Genomic DNA, 24,478 nt, shown 5'->3' with positions numbered 1-24,478 from the left:
TCTGTGCTCTTTACTCAGACATACCTGCAGCTTTTTGAATGATGCTTTCTCACTCTCAACCCTCCCTCCTGTTATCAGCACCAGCATCTTTCCCTTTTTCAGGCCTTTCTGGGTGGGTGGTAGCCCTACCACTGTGTCCCCAGCATGGTCACCTCAGCCATCTCCACCAACCTGTGAGGATTTAATCCTCCCAGCTGTTCCTTTGAGCTTCATTTTAACAAGCTCAAGGTTTCCAAAGTGCCTACCATATCAGCAAAATGGGCCAGTACTCCTGTCTTTTTTCCCAGGCTTCAAGCCCTGATGTTGAGACAATGACAGCACTGATTTTGTTCCCTGGCCTTCTCTTTGAATGCTAACCCTCTTGTTTTATGCTATCCGTGATGTATCCTTCCCTCAGGGGTACAGAATTTACTATGTCTTATCCTTGGGAACACCATCCTGGAAAATGTCACCACTGGTTGGCTTTCCCCCACTCCTCAGTTAAAAAGTTCACTGACAACCTCCTGAATACTCATAGCCAGAAGCCCATTTCTCTTTTGATCCAGATGAGATCCATCCCTCCTGTGCAAGTGCTCTGTAGTACAGAAGTGTTCCCAGCCCCTGCTGAAACCTTATTCTCAGCCAGGTTGTGAAACCGCCATCCACGTCCCTCCCCGGTCCCAAGAAGCATACTGGGAGCTTTTCAGCACCAGGCAAGCACAGACATTCTGGTTTTCATCTTCTTCCCCAGGAGCTTACACACTGCATCCAGAGCTTTTCTCCTTCCTTTCACTATGACACAGGTACTAAAGTAGACCATGACAATGAATGCCTCTCTGGCTTATTCTAGGTGCTACCCATGTACCCTGTGAAGTTTGTCATCTTCACATCCTTCCCCAGAGCAGTGGGAAACTCCTCTAGCCCTCCAGCCCCAGTTCTTCCCCACCTGTGTCTCAAAACGAGGAGTTAGGCTGGAAAGCTGGATGCTGGACCCCCCATGTGTGCACAAAGGGGAGAAGGGATGAGTGCTGAAAGGGCCCTGTTGGGGATACTGCAAGGAACATGCATTGTAGAAGAGGGGCTTGTATATATGGTGTGGAGCAAGCATGAGCCACAAGACCCTGTATGTACATGGGAATGGCATACTTCAGTCTGGCAGCTTACTCCAGGGTTGTCCTCTGGAGCAGTCCTCCCAAGTCACGTGGATGTGTCCTCTAATCAGGAATGGGATAGGGAGAGTGAAAGGGAGAGCTCATATAGTGAGGAGACAGGCTACAAAATAAACTGGGAAAAGGTATCTTAACAGCTAAATTAAACATGTAGCCACGTGTAGCCTGTGAGGAAATAAAGAGGAGATTGCCTTCCACACAGGCATCTCTTCTGCATAATACTTGTTATGGACCAGGATCCTGATGTAAGCATGAGTCAAAAGAGTGGTCCTCAGTAATCTCATTCTTCCCTGGTGTACCTTAGGGTTTCCCTTTCCCCAGAGCTCCAAATGTCACGGAACTCAAAGGAAATGCTGTTGTTAAATGTTTTTTTTTACAGAATTTTCCTTGAAAATACTTTTTGGGGTATTTCAGAGGAGAACCTCCTCATGTCACCCCAGCAATTTCCAGCTGCCAGCAGAGCATCTTCTGGCAGTGAGAAGTAATGTGTAAGGTAGAACCTGTTCTGGGTTGCCCTCAGTGACAACAGGGTTTATCTTGGCTCCATCCAACCTGGGGAGATACAAACAGCTTTACTGCCCTCTATGTCTTGTCCTAAGCCCAGCTCAGCTAGGCGCAAAAGCCAGGTCTCTCTTTACTGTTTGTGTCTGGAGTGGGTTAGAAAAAAACAAAGAATAGCTGAGGAAATATCTTTTTTTCATTTGCTTGTTTGCTTGCTTTGTTTGATTTTGGGGTGGGCTGGGGTTTCTTGTATTACTGGACTGGTAAAAAAGAGGCACTACCTGATCTTTTCAAGGGCTGCATTTGATCAGACACTACTGGAGAGGTTTTCTACCCCTCCAAGCCTTTGTACCTCCCAAAATAATGCCATTTTTAGAAAGTATTTTTTAAAACTGCAAGTATTTGCAAACCACGGGGTCACTCAGCCATGCCCTGCCCTTATGGCTTCTGCTAATCGTGCAGGGCGTATCTGCAGATGCAGGGAAGCGCATTCTCTCCCAGGTTTCCTTTCCTCCCTCCCATGTCCTGATCATTTGTTCAGGAGGGTGCAGGGAGCAGGCTGAATCCATCCGGGCCAAAAGCATCTGCTGACCATCCCTGTAGTCTCGTGAAATTGCTTCAGGGACACCAGGCAGCAGAGTGCTCGGCACAGAACACATCTGACCTAGGAGCCTGGGAGGAACCCAAGCTCCCATCCCCATCGCGTCCTGGCTCTGCAGACAGCCAGCTTCCCCTCTTCTGGAAGCGCAGGCTCCCGGGCCTCACGGGAGTGGTGATTTGCTCTTGCCAGATCTCCCATTAACAGAGCTGGTACTAGGCTTGAAAGATGTCCTCAGCTCCTTCATGAGACTACCACCCGCTCTTCATGAATTTCCCTTCAAATAGGTTTATATTACTGACAGCTGTTCTTTCTGATCAGGTCTGGGAAGTGTGTAATAAGCAATTTCTGAGGCCCTCGCACCAGGTTATCCCTTAAAGTTAATGCGAACAAAGGTACAAAAAGATCTGTCTGGCCTTTAGTGAAGAAGCATCTCCCTTTCTCCCTCCCTCAAAGCACACTGGCAATAGGACAAAATGTTTCTGATTACTTTTCCCAGCCCTGGGAATCACCTTGCAGCTATCATATTTTGAGAATGGAAGACCTGACCTGAAAATAAAAGTCCTCGCTTGACAAAAATAATAATGATTTGAATTGGGGTTCAAAGAAATGAGGGTTACAGAATGGGGCTATTGGCAGTTTTGTCAACCAGTAGCTTTTGAGCTTCCTGGGCAATCTCAGCCAGAATTTGACAAAGCAGTCAAGGTTTTAAAGACACAAACTTCTTGCAAGTTTCATGCAACTAAGTAATTTTGTAAGTGAGAAGAATCCAGACTCTTGTTTCCTTCAAGAGAAATGTTGCAAGGTGAGCTCAGCCATCAAGAAGTCCACAGGAAAAGTGCTACAAGAAACCAGGCTACCTAATTTCTACTTTTCGCCAAGCAATTAGGTTTCTTTGCAGTTCTGGAAATATGGTAATGATTCCCTATTGTCTACAGTGCTTGAGGGTACAGGTAGCCAGACTTGCTCATTGTGGTGCTGCTGCTGCTACCACTGAGACACTGAACAGAGAGAAGTCCTCCAGCAGCACCAGTCTCAGTATAACCTGCATACAGCCACACACAGTCATGTCAGCTGTGCCACAGGCAAGGCTGGAGGCATATAGGCTAAGTGGGGAGCTGTTTTTTCATGCGTCAGAGAGCGCGCCTTATGCCGTACAGCCTGCACTGAAACATATAAGTAAAGGTGGCAAATGGCAGTATAAGCTGGTGTGTTTAAGTCCATTGCAGAAATTCACTCTCCATATCCAAATAAATACTTGGTCTCTGCAAACACTGCTGGCAGTGTTTTGACAAGGCAATTTAGGATGGTATTTTTGTTACATGAATGCTTGCTCACAAAGCAGGAACAGGCACAGTCAATGCACTTGGCTACTATCCTACTTAACTGGAACTAACAAGAGGTGTTTCCATCCCACAGGCTGTCCTGTTCCCCCGACCCTGCCCTGCTCTTTGTAGCTTTCTCCAAACTCAGCAACTCCCACAAACACCAGAGACCAGAGACCAGAGCAGCCTGTCTTATTCTGGAATGTTTTCAAAAAATTAATTTGGACCTACCGGTAAGGTTACTAAAAGCTGATGAAGCCCTTTTTGATCTAATTTGCTTTATTTGTTTTAGTTTTGGCCTATTCAAGTTCCCACTGAACCTGAATGAATGTCTTGCTGTGAAGAGTTAAAATTTGTCATCGATTCAGCTGATCACAGAAAAATGAAAAGAAAAAAAAAAAAAAAGACAACTTTTAGCCCCAGGATCCAGCAGTTAAGGTTGAAAGTACCAAGCCTGACAGAAATCCCCTGTTAAAAAGATGATATTTGAATGTAAATTTACTCAATTTTACTCAATTATTTGATCAAAACACTGTTAATAAAGGAAGTGTATCACTGAAACTCCAGCTTCAAATGTTACACATTTACATTCAAATTGCAGTCACTCTGAACAGCTTCAGAATAAACACTTCTGCTATATAACCCTTCTGCTGGAGAGAACAAGAGCAGAAAGACTAGTCCTTTCTGCCAAAATCCACTGGAAGGAAGAGAGCTGAGGCAATAAAACATCCTTCCTTCCCCTTGCTGGTTATCTGCTCCCACAAAATGCCTTCAGGGCAGATTTTGCATGGGTCTGGCTTCTGCCCATTTCAAGAGGATGTGGCTAGATGGGAAAAGGTGGAGCAGAGGGACCATTTTTTGCCAGGCTAGTTGTGAAACACCTGCTGTGCCCCTTCCACCCTCAAGCCCAAGTGCTTCACAGGCCAAGAATAAAAAGACTGCAGCAGCAGAGGGGTTGGGTGAAAATGTACACCGGGCAGGATGGTGAGGCCTCCGCTAGCTTGCAGGACTGCCCAGTGAAGGTCAGACCTACCCCACAAGTCCTGAGATCTCTGGTAGCTAAGATTCACTCCAGGCAGGCCCCTGGGACCTACTCGGTGACTCGGCAGATGTGCTCACATCTGGGCAGGTGCGTTAATGGCACTGAAAGCCTTTCAGTCCCTGGGATGCGCTCAGAGAAGATGCTCCTCTCCCATCCTGCTCCCATTCCCACCTGCTCACCTTTGCCAGAGGGGTTCTCTGTAATTATTGGTGGGAGCAAAGACCAGCACTCTCACTGAAGGACACCTGTGAGAGTGTCAGCAGGGACAAAAACAGATCACAGCATACTGCTGTAGGGCAACTCCCTAGGAAATAATGTTTCTTATTCTAGTACACATTTCTTTTTTAAAATCAAGATGACATCTGCAGCTTCTCATGGGAAGTCTTACTTTTCGGGTATGCACCTCATTATTGGGGTGGATTATGGGGAAACATGTTCTTTAGATAGTGAAAGACCCCAGGGATGACCCCTGTGAGAAACCATTCTAGGCTGAGACCAACATCTCATCTTATGTGAAGTGCAGGTCTTTCACTGTACAGGAAACTGTGAGGGAATACTATAAAAAAAGTGAATTGTCTCTTCTGCACTCTAAGCATGTCCTTTCCAATGCACTGAGCATCGCAGGGGTTTCTGACAATGTTTTGCAGCTGAGTATATTGAAAGAAGAGCACCGGGAAAGGAAGAAGAGCAACCAAAACTATGTTATCTTCTCAGGCTCATTCTAGACCTTTTTTTTTTCTCTTCTTTGTTATTTCATTTTTACCAAAAACTCACTGTCCTAACAAGGACACCTCTGCTGGCACAAGTCCTAATGCAGATGCAGTTACATAAAAAAAAGCCTACTCTATTTGGGAATGTGCGAAAGAGCTCTTGTGTCTCTCGACTGCAAACCTTCGCCAAGGCTGATGGGCTCCAATTCAAGCATATGTTTGCTAAAACAAAGGGAAGGGCTAAAGCACAGTTTCCTTCAGTGTCAAAACTCACCTTCCTGTTAACGTGCAATATGTACAAAGTGTAACAGACCAAGATTGCTTATTTAAGCATCTTCAGAACAATGTTTTCTCTTTTCAGGTCTGTGACAGGTTGAAGTAGCTCTTCAATGCTATTTATTTATTCGTTCATGTCCCATCTCATGCAGGTCTACCCCCCTGACAAAACACTTGACATACTCTTTCACAGTCATTTAAAGATAATCTAAAACCAAGCTGCCATTGAAATGAATAATCCCAGCCTTCTCCTCTCCCTGCCTGCTGCCTCTCAGTCCTTGTCCCTTCCTAAGGTCAGCTCCAGCAATTGTGCAGCTACACATCTCACACATTCAACAGTAAAGCCTCACCACTCAGTGACAGCTAGGTAGCTTTCAGATTAGCCAGGCCACGGGGACACTAGGACACAATCCGAAGTTCCTGTCAACAAACAGCCCTGAAGAGTAAGAATCCACCAAGCAAGAAAGTAGATGCCCCAACTTCAAGCACAACTGCTCAAAACAGATGTCCCTGGCACCGCAGGCCCTGTGTCAATAAGGACACATGTCACTTTGGTCTAAGGTGGGCTGCACCACTTAGTGCCACCAAAAAATCCTTTTTTCCTCACCCTATCCAAAGAATCTGTCTTTAAAGCTGGCCCTGGCTCAGTGTGAAAGGCAGCACCAGGAGTGTCACTTAGGCTGTTCGTCCCCAACACCTTCATCACTTCCTCCCTCTGGCCACGTCTGTATGTGGGCACAACTGCCAGGCAACAGCAGGTGGCAAAAGAGGGGACCCCAATGACCCTTTCTTTCCGATCATCGATTGCTGGGCAGCCCCTTAGGAAAACAACATGGTTGTTTCTCAACCATCATGGTGCCCATGGTTAAGAAACAGAGCAAAACCACAGGGAGAGCACTCCTTTTGCAGGATGCTGCATGGTTTTACCTGCTCAGAAGGAGAAGGGATGGGAATTCAGAGCAATCGTCTTGCTGTGGAGCTGCTTCCCTTTTATGGATTGGAGCACCGGCTCCATCTCTCACGCAGCACTGCTGTGCTCCAGCCAGTCACACACACAATTGTCCCAAAGAGCTGGGATTTTAAAAGTACACTGGCCTTGAATGAAGTAGCTGGCTGGCTGATGTTCCACTGGCTCTAAACGTGTGTTGGGGGGAAACTTCAGTCATCAAGCAATTGGCGACTCCAGCACAGAGTAAAGTCAGTTGCTATTTCAGGGAAAGGCAACTGTTCCCTGAGGGGAATGACTGCACTAGCTCAGCGCCAGGAATAGGCTGAGATTTTTTTTTAAATCTTTTTCCCCCTACACTTCAGGAAAAGCGAACACACAATGTTCATTCGCAGGGATCGTTTCCTGAGCATGATGTGTGCTTGCTGTCCCGCAGGTCACTTTCCAGTGTGTCACATCCTTCTGCACAAGGGAGAGCAGGAAATGGCAAACTCCCAGTATGAGGCAAAGCATTCCCATCGCAGCAATTGGTCCGCAGGAGCTATAAATTGGTCTCCTCCAGAAACAGATCAAAATTTGTCTTTGGGGAGGTCGGCTGGAAACTAAAGGTAAGTTTGAACCAGTATTTTTTGGAGTCTCTCCGAGCACTGTATTAGGAAAGCATTTGCAGGTTTTGGACTAATGTATACCTTTATTGTTGGGGAGATTTTTTTCTAAGAGCAGGAGTTGGTTTTGTTTTCCTTTATGCTGGTATAAAACAGCGTATGCCAAAGACATGCATCACTGTATGGCTTATGCTATATATTGAATGACTGTTCTACTAACTGCAGTGAGATGGCCACTGTTACTACTTGAGACTGTTCTCAGCAAGAAAATCTGCAGAACAAATTGTTAAGAGGCTACAGGAATTGATATATTTAACGATCGTCATAATAATCTGTTGTTAACTTATTGATGATATGCTCATTGTTCATTTAAATGCTGGTATCCATTTAGCTTAGTGTCAGTCCTTGTGCTTTCAGCTTCATCTCTGACAATAGTGTAAAAAATAAGAGGGCACTGCCTCCAGCTAAGAAAAGCACAATGTACTAAGTGGCTCAAATGGCCCGATGATACCAAGAGAGACTGGGGTCACTGTTCTGAAGGGCATAGGGGGAGGCCCTAAAGGATTCTGCATGAGATGGATTAGGACAAGTAGAAGGGAAAAAAATTGCAGTGAGAATTATTTACTTACATGCTTCAGGATGGAAAGACTATGGTTTCCTCCTTCTGAAACACAGAGATTCTGCAGAATGAAAGCCCCAAGGATCCTAACTATATAGTGTGCCGTGTGAGGGACCAGGCACCTCCAGTTCACACAGTATAGAAGACTTAGAAGTGAAAAGGTGGCTGCAGCAATGAATAGTTTTTCTTAGTTGGCTCTGGGACACACTCTTTCTGCTGCAGAGACTTCTTTTGGCTATGAGGGCATTATGGACTGCAAATAGCTTCTTAGCTCTATGGCTAGACCTTGCTAGGTACGGACGCAGCACAGCCTTGTGCACAGTGCAGTGTTGTGGAGCACAAAAGCTCTGCTCCCGCCAGACAACTGGCAATGCTACATCACTCCTGTTGCCTCCCTTGCCTCAGTTGCCCTATATGTAAGCAGAGTTAAGGGTGCTGGCTTCCTTTGTAAAGCACCTTGCAGCCCTAGAGCAACCTGAAAATGCTTATTGGAACATTTCTTTCTACCCCTGTGACAAAGAACAGAGAGAGCAAACAGAGATTGCCTAGCACAGAAACCCTGAAGATTCACCTTCTAGAAATACAGGCCCCTGTATTTCCAACTGTTCCCCCATCCCCAAGGGAGTGCACACTGAAAGTGGGCTCACTTTTCTGATGTGCCCTTCATGAACCTTTTAAACAAGGTCCATAGGCCTCCCTGCCACTGTCACTGGTAATCCACCATCACAGGTTGGAGTCAGTGCCACAGAACAATGGTTCCCATCTTTGTCCAGACCCTGACGCCAGGTTACAATAGGAAAAAAATGCTGCAGGACCTTGAGTTGCTTAGGCTTAAAGAAAGGAAGGATGTTCACAATGCCCGTCTGAGGCATCAATGAGCTTCTCACCTCCTAGATGGAAAAGCCAGACCTTGACTCCCCTCAGCAGCTTCCCTCTGTCCTCCTTTAATGGGAAAAGACCCCTAAATAACAACCTGGGAAGGGTGCTTTCACCTCCTCAGAGCCTGCCGTTTCTTGAGAAAGATGCCCCTTGAGAAAGATGCCCTTGAAGATTGCAGATCCTCTGAATCTCATCATGGGGACAACACATTAGTTCTGGCAGCATTACTACTCTGGGCACTGAGTCACTTAATCTCAACGGAATTTCTCTCCCCAGGGTTGGAAAAGACGTTTTGTGTCTTCACAGAGGTAATAACAACAGCACCTCTGACCCCAGCCCTTAAGATATTTTAGTCTACTCAGGGAACAAGAAAAACATTTAAAAGTTCCTCTGTCTGAAAGTTACAGTGGGACATGGTAATTAAATGTACATGTGTGTACGTGCACGTGTGTGTGTATACGTGAGTGTGTACGTGTGTGCAGACAGCAAACCTTTCATGTAGCCGGGTGAAGAAAAAAAAAAATTGGCTGGATGCCATCCGTGAAATGGTGGTCCAGGCTGAGCAGGTCTCATGGATGTTTTTAACATAAATCCCAACCCAGCCTTTTCTGTTTCTGGACAGAGGCCATGGAGAGAAACGGTGCTGCCTTTCCCCAAACACCAGACCCCACACACCACTTCCACATAGAGCTGCTGGATCAGAGACGGAGGCTGCGTGGCCAAATTGCTCACCTTCACAAGGTGGCTCGTAAACTCAACAAGCTCCGCAAAAGGTCCCTGATTGCCAACGTCAGCGGGAGCACCCTGACCGCCGCGGGAGCAGTCACGGCCATCGTGGGGCTGTCCCTGAGCCCGGCAACGCTGGGAGCCTCTCTCCTGGCGTCGGCTGTGGGTCTGGGCTTGGCCACTGCCGGGGGGGCCGTCAGCATCACCTCGGATCTCTCCTTAGTGCTCTGCAATTCCCGGGAGGTGAGGAAGGTGCAGGAAATCGCGACAACTTGTCGGAAACAGATGAGGGAAATCCTCGGCTGCCTGGAGTTCCTCCGCCGGGGGCAGGGTCCGGGGGACCCCACGCTGCGCCAGTCGGAGAAGAGGGCCTCCATCTCGCTGTACAACTCCGTCTGCTTCATGGTCTTCTGCGGCTCCCACAGCTTCCTCGTGCCAGAATACACAAAGGAGGTCACGAAAGTGAGCCAGGCCGTGCTGAAGGCCAAAATCCAGAAGCTGGCTGCCAACCTCGAGACCTGCACCAGGGCAATGGATGAAGTTTGTGAACTTCTTGAGTCCAGGACAGAGCTTTCCCCACGCACGAGGAGACTCAGCCTGGGTGCTAAAAACACTGCTGAGATCCCGAGACCATCCAGCTGAAAGAGCATTTGCTCCATAAGTAAAACCGGGCTTGGAGACATTACATTATGAATTGTCACCATTAGCACTGCTACCTGTTGCTATCATAATATTGGTGGTGCTAATCCACACAGCTGTGCACATCTCATGCGTCTCATCTATATGAACACAAACTCCTTCCTGCTGGGAAGCTAGAGCTTCCACATACACACAGACCCCGCCAACTGGCAGCAGCCACCTGATTCAGGTTGGAGGTTACGATGGACACGTGGACTATTGTGTACACAGCAGCAGATCCCGGAGCCTGAAGGCAGGGGTGGGTGGACATTCCTCAGACCTGTGTTTCCCCAGCCATCTCCCTGGCTCTGCTTCCCCAAGGCAGCAAAAAGAAGCGGGTCAGGAGGCTGCTGAAATCCCTGCAGTCCTGGTGCTGACTGAACCTGGTTTGTAAATAACTTATGAATCTATGAGTGGTAAAAGGGCTGGGGTACCCTCAAAAAGCCAGCAGCTGCCGATTTCCAGTAGAGTACAGTCCCGTTACCAAGGTACATCTGAAAGGTTGTTGAAGGAAACAGCTCCAGCTATACGAGACTGTACGGATGGCTCATCATCCCAGGGTGAAATAGCAGGGCCAGAAAATGTTATCCCTTTTGAAGAAACCTCTCCAGGCTGAGAACTGTGATGTTTGTGTTTATTTATTTACATAGGATTATTTTAAGGTTTTGATATTGTATTTAAAGATGAATTATTTTTTTTTCTTTTAAAAAGGAGGCCTCTGCTCCAAAGGAAAGCAGCTGTTCTTAGAGGCAAAGCAAGTCTGTGGCATGTGAGAGCAAGTTACCTGTTCTTTGGCTGTGAGGGAGGGCAAGTCCCTGTAGGAAAAGGAAAGCATGACCTGAATGCTGGCAGTTATAAAATAGGTGAAACACAGTCAGCCAGTGACAGATCTTAGGAACCAAAACAGGGAGAAGGACAGGTCGGTGACCCTGGGACCAGAGCCTGCCTCAGGGCACTGATGGAAGAAAGCAGTTACATCTCTTGCAACAAGGAGGGAACTGTAGGTTGGTGTTATTGGTCTGAGCTGGAGCCCAGCTGTGATGGGAGCATATCTGAGAGGTGGAAGTGCCGCTCTCCATGCAGTTGAGCAGTCTGTGAGACCCACAGTAGTTTGTGAGGGAGGAGGCAGCACTCATGGAGAGCTACACATACTCCTAGCAATGCTTCCCAGGGAAGGCTTCATGTCAGCAAAATATATACTGGTACTAATACTCAAGAGGGGTGCAGAGGAGTAGGATGATTCAGTGGCAGAGCACTTATGAAGTAGGAGGAAGGACTGGGACCCTGTTTCAAGTGACTGTTCTGTTAACTATGTCCTTTGTGATTTTTGACCCCTCAGTGCCTCAGTTCTCTGTCTAAAATGGGGACAGTGGCATTTCCCTACCTCACAAGGATGTTTCTGGGACAAATATTGAGAAGTTCTCAAGTACTGTGATGACAGGGATCATGTCGGTACCTGGAAGAGGTACAAAGAAGAGACCCCAGAAACTAACTTGAGACAACTAGAGGAGTGAATGCAGGGATAATTCCACCTCCACAAGCATGCCCCAATGGATAAGGGAAGCTTCCCTGCAGATGCGTGAATCAAGATGATCAGAAAAACCCACTCTGTAATTCTGTAACACTGAGCAAACTCTTAGGAAGGGCAACACTCCACCTCACGAAGCTTGAATCCTTGTCCTTTTTGTCTCTTCCTCTCATAACATCAACATTTGTTTTTACACATGAGAAGAACAAAAGCTTTGGTCCCTTACAGCATGACTCAGATGCTTGTAATGCCCGTGCCTGTTTGCCAGAAATGAACAAGTACACTTCTGGTTCAATTAAATGAATATGAAGCACTTTTGTGTCAGTGTCTCTCTGCACACCTGCATGTGATCACATTCTTGCCCCCTGGATCACCCACCTCGATTTCATGCTCCAGGCACTGGAGCCAGAGAATCAATACGAGCTAGACATGTTCAGAAGGCAAGAATGAAAAGTGAGGTCACCAGCTCCATGCCACACAGCTGGCATTTGTGTATGAGTGTATGCGTTTATGTCTGTGTGAGTGCATACCCTGATGTGCATATTAGCCCATGTACACTGTGGATGTTGGTCTCTGACAGGCAAACACTGAGGTGCATATGTGTGAGCACGTAAGTGTGGTTTTGGAGTGTGAACTGCACACTATGCAAAGGCAGACACGATCCGAAATTTTTCCTAGTGCTCCAGCGTATCACCAGCTAACTCCACCAGATCAGTAAGAACTTTACCATGATCTGAGATGGCTGGTTTTATCATCACAGAGAAAATTATGTAACATGTACTTCTCCTACCTCCTCCCAGTTTTCTGGCAATGCAGCTTCATCCACACGTCCACACACAGGGGACATCATAGGAACAACAACAGCTCTGAACAGACTAATCTGACTGGCAGGAGGATCTGAATTTGATAGCTTAGAGCTTCACGAGGGCTGGTTTGCTGTGCTCAGCACAGTCCTGCACTGCAATCACAGCCACTGTTTCAGCAGCTGGGGACAAATCAGATACTTTTGCTTCCAGTCTTAGCCACACAGGCAAAAAATCCTGCTTCTGTTCTGTTTTTCCCTAGGCTAACCCTTCACTTGAAGTCAGGATTTGGACTGTTGCACAGTGCTGCTGTGTGAGTGTAATTGAGTCCAAGGTACCACACACTCCTGGCCAGGTCTCAGCCACTCCCTGCTCCAGGTTTGTTTCCTAGGAATGCAAAAGGAGGCTCAGGCAGCGAGTGGGGCCTGCAGACGGGAAGATCTGTAATCCTACAGAAGACAGAGGAGCTGTGTGACTTAGTTTGCTCCAAAACCCATTCAGTGCTATTGGACACCTTCCAAGCCAGGTGGTCCTGTGAATTTAAGTCTGCACCCTCACACCTCAGCTACACTTGATCTAGCAGCTAGCAGACAGGGCAGAAGGCGGTCGGATCCTCCTCACCCAGCTCCTGGCATGCCGTCCTGTCTCCTCTCACATGGTCAGTTCTCCCTGGGGAACCAGCTTTGGGAGCTGTGCTGGCAGAAATCTATCATATTTGGGGGCAAGATTCATTTCTTACTCCTTTTGCTCCCTGAAACAGCTCACTGCTAGGTCAGATGAGCACTAGAGCTGGTACCAAGAAAGCACCAGAAGCAAGCGACCTGCGCTGGGACAGGGGTTCACCTACTCCAGTATTAGTATTGGCTTAGTTCCAATATTGTGACTCCCTTAGAGTCACAAGCAACATTCGGGGGAAGTGTCTTTGATAAGCAGCTTTTTTTGCTAGCAGTTTTCAAAGTAGTAGACGTGCTGGTGGAAACCTTCCTTTGGTAGCTAGGCAGCAGGGGGAGAAGGGTACGTGTGTGATTTGATGTTTAGCCTGGGCTGGCAGTTATGAAGCCTGGCCTCCTGATGCCATTTTTACTCCCCTTTTATTGAAACTGCTGCAGGGAGGAATGATTCAACAGTGAAGCAGGAATGCAAGCACCATTTTAACATGAAGTCCCATAGTATGTTTTGAAAGCATAACAAAAGGTGTCAACGACAAAGGAGCCCGAGTGCAGTCAGGGAGTCAGGATATCCCAATAGCCTCTCTCTGGGCATTCCAGCAGGGAGACAGGACCATTTACCATTAACTGTGACTTACTACACACACTGTTTATCTTGTCTTATTATGCATCCCTTACAAAATAGTTGGCATTATACCTGCACTAAAATTCATCCACTGCGGATGCTCCCATCCTGTCCCCCCTAAGGAAGACTGAGCTTGTAACATGCAGTAGGGCTAGGAATGTATTTGGTCAAAAGCCAAGTCTAGAAGCCCTGGAGTGAAAATTTCTAAACCCAGTATAATCTGCAGTGCCCTGTGCTGAAACACACAAAAAGAGAATCGCCATTTAGAAGAGGTACTTATTTTATTATATATGAGTGTTCACAACAGCATTTTAGAACAGGAGGGAACTTTTATTCAAATACATCTACTGACAAAAGGGACTTACCCAAACTGGAATTTCACCAGAATAGAATTGCTCCACCCTGCTCACCACCAAAACAGCACCTACCATATTATATGGGCAATGAGTTCAACAAAGAATCACAAGCAGTGACGTCCTGTCACATCCCTGACTCCATTTCCAGAGGCATCCCAGTGACTCTTACAAGGGTTCACGTCTAAGTGCTGGCCAGGCTTAACCTTTAGTACTAATGATATATAGCAAGCTCATGGCTCAGACTGCTGTAATTTTTGAAACATATGGTCATCACTAGCATCTACATTGGTTGTTTCTTGTTGGGGTTTTTTTTGTTGGCTTTTTTTTTTAATTTCTTATTTTAAAATCACTGCTGCTGAGCACATTGGGATGCAGCAGTTTCATTTCCACTGCTGCCCAGTGAATTGTTTCAGGTTTCCTCTCCTTTCCCTGTCACGCAGAGAGTTTGTTCGGATTTCCTCTCACTTTCCTCATTGTTCTGGGAGCAGCGGAAATGGCACACTTGGAATCCAGTGACAGATGCTCAGGTACGTCAGCATTTCCACTGTGAACACACCCAGCCAGGCTTCCCAAACAGCAAGGGAAAGGGAGGTCTGCTCAGAAATGCAGTCATGAGTTCCATTTTGCAGTCAGCTCTGCTATCCTTTCAAAGCCTGGGCTCTTGGACAGGTTAGCATCCTTTTCCCTAAAACAAAGGAAGTTCACCTAGCTGCAAGGTTGCCCTTCTGCAGTCAGCATTGGGACTACAAATCAGAGAGGCCACACCCAGACCAGATGGAAACCAATGAGCTCAGGAACTACCTTCGTGACATGATATTTTGATGCTGCTCTCCCTCGGAGGGCACTAAATCCATCACCATTTTCACTTCTCACTGTGCGCTTGCAGGCTCCCTGCCTGAGTCACAACCGCAGCAATCAAGAGAGCTGGGGGAGTGTTTGCATCCATACCTATCCCCTATTCTCTTATTTCATGCTGTGAGTTGCCACAGTTCAGTTTATTTTACGTATTTCTGGGACTTCAAAGTTGCACATTGGCAATTACCATAAACAGGAAAACAAGGTGGAACAATGATACTTCTTTTCTTTTTTTCCCTTCACTAGCAGGTCAAAATGTTTCATACCAGCGCTTCTGAAGAAGTTACTTTGCTCTTTATATGTATTATATATGTAAGTTTATATATGTTCTGATATTTTTTGTGCCTGGCTAGCTCATTTTCTCTTGTTCTTTCACAACCGTAGAATTTATGAACACAGAATGCCACCACACACGCTGCCTAAGCAGTGCAAACGCTGAGCTGCAGGCCAGAGGCTTAGCCACTTGCGGTTAATGCCAAGCAGGCAGGTTTTCACACAGCCAGTGCTGTGTGCTCTTATCCCAATACAGGTGGCCGTAGCTCTGTAACAACCCCTTCCCTGGAGGGCTCTCTGGAGTTCAACGAAAATCCACCCACAGTTTCTAATTTAGCCAAGCACAGCACTCGCCACATAAATCACCCCCCTCCGCAGAAGCCCAATTAAGTCTGAAGAAAACAAGCCTTGAACACATTTAGAGGAAAGGCCTCCTCAAGCGTGCTGCTCGACAGCCTTGCGCACAGTCAGGGTGTGCGCACAGACGCGGCAGCTCGGCCGCCGCCGGCTCCTTTACCTCAGGAGAGGAGACAAGGACGGCACTCGGTGCCCAGAGGGCTGCGCCCTGAAGGACCCCGGGCGCAGAAGACGCCTTCTGCCCTCAGGCAGACGACACGGCCCGTACCTCACGGCAGCGCGACCGCCATCGCAGCGCGGCCCGCCCGGCTCCGGCCGCCCACAGCAGCGGCCATAGCGACCGCCCCAGCGGGTAACGGCCGCCGCGCGCGGCCCCTCGAGCCCCGCCCCGCCCGCTCCGATTGGCTCTTTCCTCCGAACTGCAAATCCCGTAACGCCCCAAGGGAGAGAGGGCGGGACTACAGCTCCCAGAGTGCTCTGCGCTGCCTCAGGCGGGGACGGTGCAAAATGGCGGCAGGAGGCAAGGAAGGGAGGGCGGCGGCGGAGCCGGAGGCGGCGGTGGTGGAAGAGCCACGGAGCTTCAAGGACCTGGTGAGCCCGGGCTGGAGCCGCTTCTGCCCCTGCTGCTCCCTCCGCCGTCCCGCATATCCGGCCGGGGGAAGCTCCTCGCACGGCCCGGTGTGGCAGGCCGTGCAGGCCGCAGGCGGCCCAAGGCCCGGCGGGGCCGCCGGTGCGCGGGGCGGGGGGCAGACGCGTGGGCCGCCGTCGCCGCGTCGATCCGCGGGCGTGGTGCCGTGCTCGGGCGGGAGGTCTGGGGAGTTCAGGCCTCTGCTCCGGTGAGATTGGCCTTGCTGCTCCGCTCTGTGTTGCTCAGCCGGCTGCCTGTATCTTCAGTTGCGTTAACTTGCCCAGGCGTTTTCCTTTTTCCGTGCTCGTGGGATATCCCCAGAGGGGAAGAGAGACAGCTGGGGGTGCGTGGAAAGTTCCTTGTGTAAGCTAGGGGGGGAAATGACTAGTTTCTTGTTGATGGCAGTCACCTCTGGCAGTTTTGAACAAATCTGTGGAGTTACTGCTGGAGGTGAGGATCACTGTGAGCAGCCTGCCCTTTCATGTAGTTGCAGTGGGGGCCTGATGGGGTTTGTCTCTGCTAGAGACAAGCTTGGCTGTGTTGCAGCATGTTTTTAACGTAACTGTATGATTTAATTTAGGTCTCCTTGGTGATGTCTGTGTCCCTTTTCTCTTTTCATTAATGTTCAGGGAGTGACAGATGTCCTGTGTGAAGCTTGTGACCAGTTAGGATGGAAGATGCCAACAAAGATCCAAGTTGAGGCTATTCCAGTGGCTCTCCAAGGTGAGCAGTGTGCTTCTCTGATCCCGAATCTGGGGATGCCCCAGGAGCTCTATGTGAATGAATTTTGCTGAGTGAGAAGTAAGTGTCAGGGATGAGAGTGTTCTCACTTTTTCATCATTGAAGATTTCTGTCTAGAAGTAGTCTCTGTGTTCATTCTTGCGTCCTTCCCAGGTGGAGCTTAGAATACTAATTTCTCGTGTAACACTGCCCACAATTGCAAACTTTCAAACGGGTACAAACGTGAGTTGTTGAATGTTCACTACTGTTGCTTGGTTCTGACTCTCCATGTTAAACAGAATTATTGTCAATCATTTGAGCTGCTAGTTTGCATCAACTGTTTTCTTTCTGAAATACTCAAGGATACACAGGAAACTTCTGATAGATTTAGGGCTGTGCCTCTTCTGGTAGAGACCTACAGTGTGTGTCTGAAATTGGAGATGCCTTGACTGATTACATAGCTTGTATAATCTGCTTTGCTGTGAGCAGGCAATTCTTAGAAATCAGATTTCTGGAGTGAATAATAACCAAACCACAGTGACTTTCTGTAAACATCCTGGAATTACAGGAAAATAAATTAGTGAATCCAGCAAGCATTTCTGCCTCTAGAATATTTGGTTGGTGGTTGGTTTTTTTTAAACAAAAAAAGCAAAAACAACAAAAAAAAACCCACTGTGAAGCAAGAACAGATTTATGTAGTGACAGAATGAGAATAAACTTTCAGTGTCTACTCTGTCCTAGTACTTTACTCTTGTCAGACTCTACTCCATATATAAGAATCTCTTGACAAAAACAAAAGTTTTGCATTCCTGAGAAGTTGTCTCCAGTTTAAGGCCTTTTGACAGCACGTTCTTCTCAACTGTAGAAGTTCAGATCAAAATGGATTCTACTGATGAATTCTACCCTGTTGCCTGCACTGGTTTTGGACAAAGGACTTGCTGTCCTAATCCTTCCTGCTGCACACTGGTTTAGATTACTTTCTTAATCAATGGCATAAAATTGATTGTGGCTTGTGAAATGTGAGTTTGGTAGTGCTGTTGTCTTGTAGTTGGTATGACCAAAGTCTCAAACACTAGCGTCTTATTTCCTTGTAAGCCAGTAAACAAACAACAGTTGGTCTAGAATACTTACCCAGATAGAAGCAATAGGCTGTAAATGGACAGACAGATCTGACAAATAATAAAGCTTTTCTGAACCTAAAGTTTGTATGAAAACCTGTATATTGGCAGAAGTTTAACTAGAGAATGGAAAACGATGGAGACTGTAATATTGTGCAAATGAAGTTGCGCTCTAAAAATGCTGCGGAGATGTTCTGAAATTCTTTGGTTTGGCCCTTTGTTGTTCTTTACCTTTTGCGTGTCTCCTTTTTTTCCTATCCTTAGGGAATTCTTGTGCTTTACTGCACAGTGCTTTAAAGGCTTCTTTCTCTGGTCTAGATTTGTAATAGGTTTTTTCCTCATTGCTGCTCCTTGTAGGCAGAGATATCATTGGACTGGCAGAAACTGGCTCTGGAAAAACAGGAGCCTTTGCTTTGCCAATTCTTCAAGCACTGCTGGAAACACCTCAGCGATTATTTGCTCTTGTCCTCACACCAACAAGGGAGCTGGCCTTCCAAATCTCAGAGCAGTTTGAAGCTCTTGGATCTTCCATTGGTGTCCACAGTAGTAAGTAGCTTTGTGATACTGGAGCATTTTTCCTGAAGACTGCTGAAGTTTGAAACTGAAATTTGTCAGCTCTAGATTGCAAAGGAAAAAGTACAGAGTATTTGTATGGAGGGTTGAACAAAAGGTGAGAAAAGCTCGTGATGCTGGAAGACAGAGATCTGATATCACGTTTGGGAAAGAAAGACTGTATGGTCTTTCCTCATGGAGTAGTCTGCAGCTCTTCTGCATCTTATATCCAAACAGTTAAAGATGGAAGTAGAAGATAATCTTCTCAGTTGTCTGGTGAAATTGCAGAGAGCTCCACTCTGTAGTGTGATGTAGTTTAATCTTTCCTTCAGACTGTCTGTATTGGTTCCTAAGATATTCTCTATAAACATAAAAGTTTTGTGGGTATTTTTAGAATTCCTGGATTTTTGCAGCTGAGTTAAGCTGAAAGGAATAGATTCTGCCTGTAGCACTTTCAACTGTGAAAAGAAAATATCCGGGCTCAGTAAGGACTCAATTGTATGGCTTAAGAGGCCTGGGAAGGTCAGGTGTGCTAAAATAAAGTGAATCCTCATAAAGATATGTAGCCTTTCATTTGTACAGAGTTGTTGTGGGTGGCAGGGAGTAGGAGGAAACACTATAGTACCAGGGTCTGGCTGGTGCTACGCTGAGAGATTCACTGTATTTTTTTTGTCCTGCAGCGGTTATTGTGGGTGGAATTGACACGATGTCTCAATCTCTGGCCTTAGCCAAGAAACCGCATGTAATAATTGGTAAGTTCACATGCTGGGGGTACAGGGTATGAATATTACCAAACTGCAGTTGTCCAAAGAAAGAGTGCCAAAAGGTTTTGTGCATTTGAAGGAGAAGTGAGAGTACAGCCTTCATTTGTTTTTGTCCTGAGATCTGAGTACTGGCTTGTTAATTTTTCTCAACTATACGCCAGTAGCCTTGCTGCTACAAGCTCATTCCAAAGCATTCCTGCTAGACTGCCTTTGGCTTGGTTTTTCATTCTCCTCAAGTATTCAAAATGCTGATCTCATCCTTCTCAGTACAGCTCATCTACAGTTTGTCTTGTTTTGCGTGTTTGGTTTTGGTTTTTTTTTTAGGGGGAGAGGGGGAAGGAGGGCATTCTTCAGAGAGTCTGACTCCATTAGTCTTACTTCAAAACATTCTAAAGATATCCTATAAAAGAATCCTTCCCACAAAGCAACCTGCCTTTACTTTTCTTGGGCAAAGAATCCCATTTCTGTAACGGATTACTGTCTCGCCTCTTTGGATCTTTTCCTTTGCTTTTATTCTAAATTTGCTCTCGTGATTTTGTTGGTAGCAACCCCTGGCCGTCTAGTTGATCATCTGGAAAACACAAAGGGCTTCAACTTACGAGCTCTGAAGTTCCTAGTGATGGATGAGGCTGACAGGATCCTTAACATGGATTTTGAGACAGAGGTAGGAATCTGCTAAAAGAAGAGCTTGGAACACCAGATGAGTCCCTTTAAAATCGCTTCATACAGCCACATAGTAAACACTGAGCTGTTCTGTAGAAATTAATAGGAAATTGTAACTAAGATCTAATAATTGCACAAAAGTCTATGGTGGGAATAGAACTTAGCAGAGTTCTGCAGAACACTAGCAAGACAGTAGGAGGCATTTTGTCTCTGAAATCTACTGGTTTCTCTGGAGCGCATGACATTGACACAGTTACTGTAGAACACGATCACACGCACGTTCCTATAGGAATATTGCCTGATACTTGCACTGCTATTGGACTTCTGGAGTTCACACTGCCTAATTGTCAGCAAGCTATCAGCCTACACCTTTCCTTTAGAAGAGGGGAAGTCTGTTCCTACTGTGAGTCTTAAGTTGCACACATGTATTACTGTTCATTTGGATGATCATTATATTTGGAGTAGGCTTATGCCTTGATTGCTGTTGTATTCAGCATTTCCATTTCCTTTCTATTTTTACAGGTGGATAAGATACTAAAAGTGATTCCTCGAGACAGAAAGACATTCCTGTTTTCTGCTACCATGACCAAGAAGGTGAGAGCAGAGTACTCTGCTTTAGTTCTTCCATCAGGCTATACTGTTGACTAGACTGTATGATACAGGTTTCTGACAAGATCTCTGTCCGTCTAGTACTAACTTACACTGATCTTCCCAGGTTCAAAAACTCCAGCGTGCTGCTCTGAAGAATCCTGTTAAATGTGCTGTGTCTTCCAAATATCAGACAGTTGAAAAACTACAGCAGTACTACATTTTCATCCCCTCCAAATTCAAGGTAATGCCACTTCTCTTTCTTCCCTCTTCTGATTGTGTCTTGTCTTGCTGTTCCCACGTCTGCCCAATATCTTGTCATCTTTGCTGGCTTATACTTACTCTTTAATGTGGCAGCATACGTGGTTATCTCTGGGGGTTTTTTGGTTTGGTTTTTTTTCTTTCTTTCTTTCTCTTCTCTCTCTCTCTCTCTCTCTACAGGACAGCTACCTGGTTTACATCTTGAATGAACTAGCTGGAAACTCTTTCATGATATTCTGTAGTACATGTAACAACACTCAGAGGACTGCTCTACTTCTCCGCAACCTGGGGTTCACTGCCATTCCCCTCCATGGGCAGATGAGTCAGGTATGGGCATACCCCACACAATGCAGTAGATGGGAGAAATGGGAAATTTTGGGAAATTGGGCTGCACCATACTGAGTCACAACTACCTTGCAGAAGGAGTATTTCACAGCTAGTGGACTGGACTGATCCCTAGAAATTTAACTAAAGTGAATGCTGCCATTGATTCTGTAATAGTTCAGAAAGAAGTTAGAGAAGTGAAATTTTTGAGTAGTTTCTCCCCCAGTTCTTCAGTACCAGTATTTCAACAAGAGCGTATTAACCACAATGAGCATTATTCTCTCATTCCCTTTTGGCCTCCTCTCTTCCAGAATAAACGCTTGGGCTCTCTGAACAAGTTCAAGGCAAAGGCACGTTCTATTCTGCTGGCTACTGATGTTGCAAGCAGAGGTCTGGACATCCCACACGTAGACGTGGTGATAAATTTTGATATTCCTACACACTCTAAGGTAAGCTAGTCTGTGTGCCAGCTGAGAGAGCGCTTCTGGTCACCGGGAGGCGTAGTGAAGCTAGGCAAAGGAACAAAACCACCTTTTTCTCTGTTATGCTGACTGGAGGTCTAGTTCACACTTCCCTAGATTAAAAGATGTAGTTCAGCCTCTGCAATTGAGTTGGTATCTCAGTTTGGTTGGGTGGCCTCATCTGGATTGCAGAACTGATCCCATAAGTGGAGAGGGGAAGTGAGGGATGTTCTGTGTCTTTGTATTTCTGCTCAGAGTATGTGTTTCGCTGTATTACATTAAAGGGCTTCTAGACTTTGGAAATAGTTTTAACATATTGCTGGTTTCAGGTAGTCATCTCTGTTCCTGTGATCCAGGTCTGCCTTCACATTTTAAACTATGTTTAAAAAAAAAAAAAAAAAAAACAACAAAACAAACAACAAAAAAAAAACCCAAAAAAAACCCAAAAAAAGTAAAAATTCTCCCATTATGCTCAATGAGGATTTGATCAAGAAAGGTGTCTTTAATGTGTTTCACCTTCGTATCACAAAAGTACAGCAAACTGAAAAAAAGTGAGTTACTAACTCTCTACCTTATAGAAAGTATAGTATTACCGTAGGGGTATGACTTTGTTTCCCAGCCTAGTTTCAGAAAGCATGCCATTAACATGCATTTCAGGAATTGCTATTGTTCCTTATAATGATCAGAGATACTATACATTGCAAACAGAAGAAAATGTGGTTCTTTTGAAGACACTGCCTTTGACATTGTAAAAGGACAATGGCTAAAAAAAATAATGGTGGGGGCAGCAGCTTGAATGACATCGTTACAGTTTTTGTGCCCCTCCCTGTTGTCTAACCATGTCATAGAACACATCCTTTCTCATGATGCTTCCTTTCTCCACAGATCCTGCATGGAGAAGGGAGTGTTTTAATTTCCATAAAGCAGTATAAAACCTGGAAAACAGCCTGGAAAACCATATAAACAGAAGATGCTCAATAGATCAGATGCTTCCAAATTGTTCTCGTTCATCCTCCCTTTCACCGTGCTTGTCAAATTTAAATCTACTTGCTGCAGGGTTTGTCTGGAAGGCAGACTATGTAGAGCACTAGATCCCAAGGCTGAAAATGCAGACATTAGCTCCCTTTAAATACCAGCTTTCCAAGGAAGTGATAGTTCATTAGCAAAGTTATGTATCACAACTTTTGTCCTGCAGTTTTGAATAATCGGAGGTGGTCTCCTTCAGAAAGAGAGGAATTCAAATGTTGAAACCAAAGATATGCCTCCACAAGCCAGCATCTTCTCAAATCCTAATGCTGCACGCAGTCCTGAGTATTTAATTCTGGCTGTATTTTCTCCCCATTTTCTTGTTCTTTCCTAAAGAAAAATTATATGGGCTGATTTCCCATAACTTCTGTTCTGTGTTTGGTGCACATATCTTGCTGCTTATCACAAAAATTGTTTTCAGGATTACATTCATCGTGTTGGGAGAACAGCTCGAGCTGGGAGATCTGGCAAATCTATCACCTTTGTCACACAGTAAGTGTTAAAATGTGGCAGACCTACTCTTCCCAGCTGTGTTTCAGAGCAGAAAACATCTGACCTCATCCTGGGTGAGAAGAAAATACTACTTTTCATTTTGAGGTGCCTGCTGGATTTAGTTAAAGGGGAGAGAATTCTAAGCCCAGGGTGGGGAGGGAGAAAGGTCTAGGATAAATTCTAGAAGCAGGCACGTAATGAGCAGAACTAACTGTTTATAACTTGATTGTATAATATACATACATTTTTATAATACATAATATGGGTTAAGGAAGTGTGGTTTTTTGATAAATACTGAAGTATTTGTCTAAAAAAAGGCTTTGCCAAATACTTTGAACTGAGATGAGCTGAATAAATCAGTGAAGACATCCTCAACAGTGGCATCGTTCAGATGCAATTATGAGTTGCTTGTAAGACCATCAGCACAAGCTAACAATATCTGTGGGCTGGAGATAAGGGGTGATGTCTGTGGGTGGTGACAGCTGAAGCAGTCTCAAGAGGGCTGATTCAAACTGGTGTCTTGTCTTTTCTCAGGTACGATGTAGAGCTGTTCCAGCGCATTGAACACCTGATTGGCAAGAAGCTGCCAGCATTCCCCATGCAAGAGGAAGAAGTTATGATGCTGACAGAGCGTGTGGCTGAGGCCCAGAGATTGGCTCGAATGGTGGGTGCTGGCTTTTTGTCCCTCTTCTCACTGTTGTAGTCTGAATTTCCTCGGGTGCCAGAAGTCTTGGTTAATGAATGTCTTGATTGCATTGCAGGAGCTGCGGGAGCAGGGAGAGAAGAAGCGATCTCGCAATGATGATGACGACACAGAAGAAGCTATTGGTGTCAGGAATAAGGTGGCAGGTGGTAAGAAGAAGAAAAGGAAAGCCTTCTAGTTCACTATTTGGACAGACTTTTTTGTGGCTACGTGAGCTCGGCAAAAACAGTCTACCAAGCCACCTCCAGTGGATTTTTTTCAGAACTGCTTAGGAAATTGGGCAGTCCACCTGGAAAGCAACTTCCTCTCTTCTGCTTCACCAGTTACAGACTGAGCTTGGCCCATTGTGGTACCATGGGACCAGTCTTCCTTTCAGAGACACCAGACCATCACCTCTGGACCTGAAAGCAGCTGTGGTCTGGCCCTGCTCATTCACAGAGAGGTGCAGTGTGAATGCAGCTTTCCCACTGCTGCAGCCTGTCTCACTACCCAAAGTCACCAAGTGCACCTGGGGCAGATAGGTCTGTCAGAAGAAAGAGAGGAAAAAGTTAAAAGTAACTGTGTTTCCACAGCACAGCTGTGATGACCTTGCCTCAGTGAAGGGACATGTGGTGTGGAGAATTCCAAATATATTTTGCTTAATTTTAAAGCTACCTGGTT

At 46.0% G+C, this 24,478-nt stretch overlaps 2 protein-coding genes across 5 annotated transcripts; both read left to right on the top strand.

Moving 5' to 3' along the window:
* Positions 1 to 3,657: 3,657 nt before the first annotated feature.
* Positions 3,658 to 11,894, top strand: APOLD1 (apolipoprotein L domain containing 1). Of its 3 annotated transcripts, none has more exons than XM_041120556.1 (3): positions 3,658 to 3,810; positions 6,983 to 7,154; positions 9,272 to 11,894. In XM_041120556.1, the coding sequence occupies exon 3, from the start codon at positions 9,277 to 9,279 to the stop codon at positions 10,015 to 10,017; it is 741 nt and encodes a 246-aa protein (XP_040976490.1). In that variant the 5' UTR covers positions 3,658 to 3,810; positions 6,983 to 7,154; positions 9,272 to 9,276; the 3' UTR covers positions 10,018 to 11,894. The 3 variants fall into 3 exon arrangements, with proteins under 3 accessions (XP_040976490.1, XP_040976489.1, XP_029859046.1); XM_041120555.1 differs by having other exon boundaries at positions 3,667 to 3,805; XM_030003186.2 differs by lacking the exon at positions 3,658 to 3,810 and having other exon boundaries at positions 6,964 to 7,154.
* A 4,101-nt stretch (positions 11,895 to 15,995) lies between these two features.
* DDX47 (DEAD-box helicase 47) lies at positions 15,996 to 24,471 on the top strand. Of its 2 annotated transcripts, XM_030002781.1 has the most exons (12): positions 15,996 to 16,109; positions 16,776 to 16,869; positions 18,342 to 18,530; positions 19,217 to 19,288; positions 19,846 to 19,964; positions 20,486 to 20,557; positions 20,679 to 20,795; positions 20,993 to 21,139; positions 21,448 to 21,585; positions 23,045 to 23,115; positions 23,650 to 23,779; positions 23,877 to 24,471. In XM_030002781.1, exons 1-12 carry the CDS (start codon positions 16,026 to 16,028, stop codon positions 23,994 to 23,996), a joined length of 1,353 nt encoding a protein of 450 aa, XP_029858641.1. In that variant the 5' UTR covers positions 15,996 to 16,025; the 3' UTR covers positions 23,997 to 24,471. The 2 variants fall into 2 exon arrangements, with proteins under 2 accessions (XP_029858641.1, XP_040976405.1); XM_041120471.1 differs by lacking the exons at positions 23,045 to 23,115; positions 23,650 to 23,779; positions 23,877 to 24,471 and adding an exon at positions 22,483 to 23,016.
* The last annotated feature ends 7 nt before the right edge of the window (positions 24,472 to 24,478 follow it).

Source organism: Aquila chrysaetos, chromosome 26 (assembly GCF_900496995.4).
Source record: "Aquila chrysaetos chrysaetos chromosome 26, bAquChr1.4, whole genome shotgun sequence".
NCBI lineage: Eukaryota > Metazoa > Chordata > Aves > Accipitriformes > Accipitridae > Aquila > Aquila chrysaetos.
The sequence above is the reverse complement of the archived record's forward strand: the minus strand, read 5'-3'. Positions and strand labels throughout refer to the sequence as shown.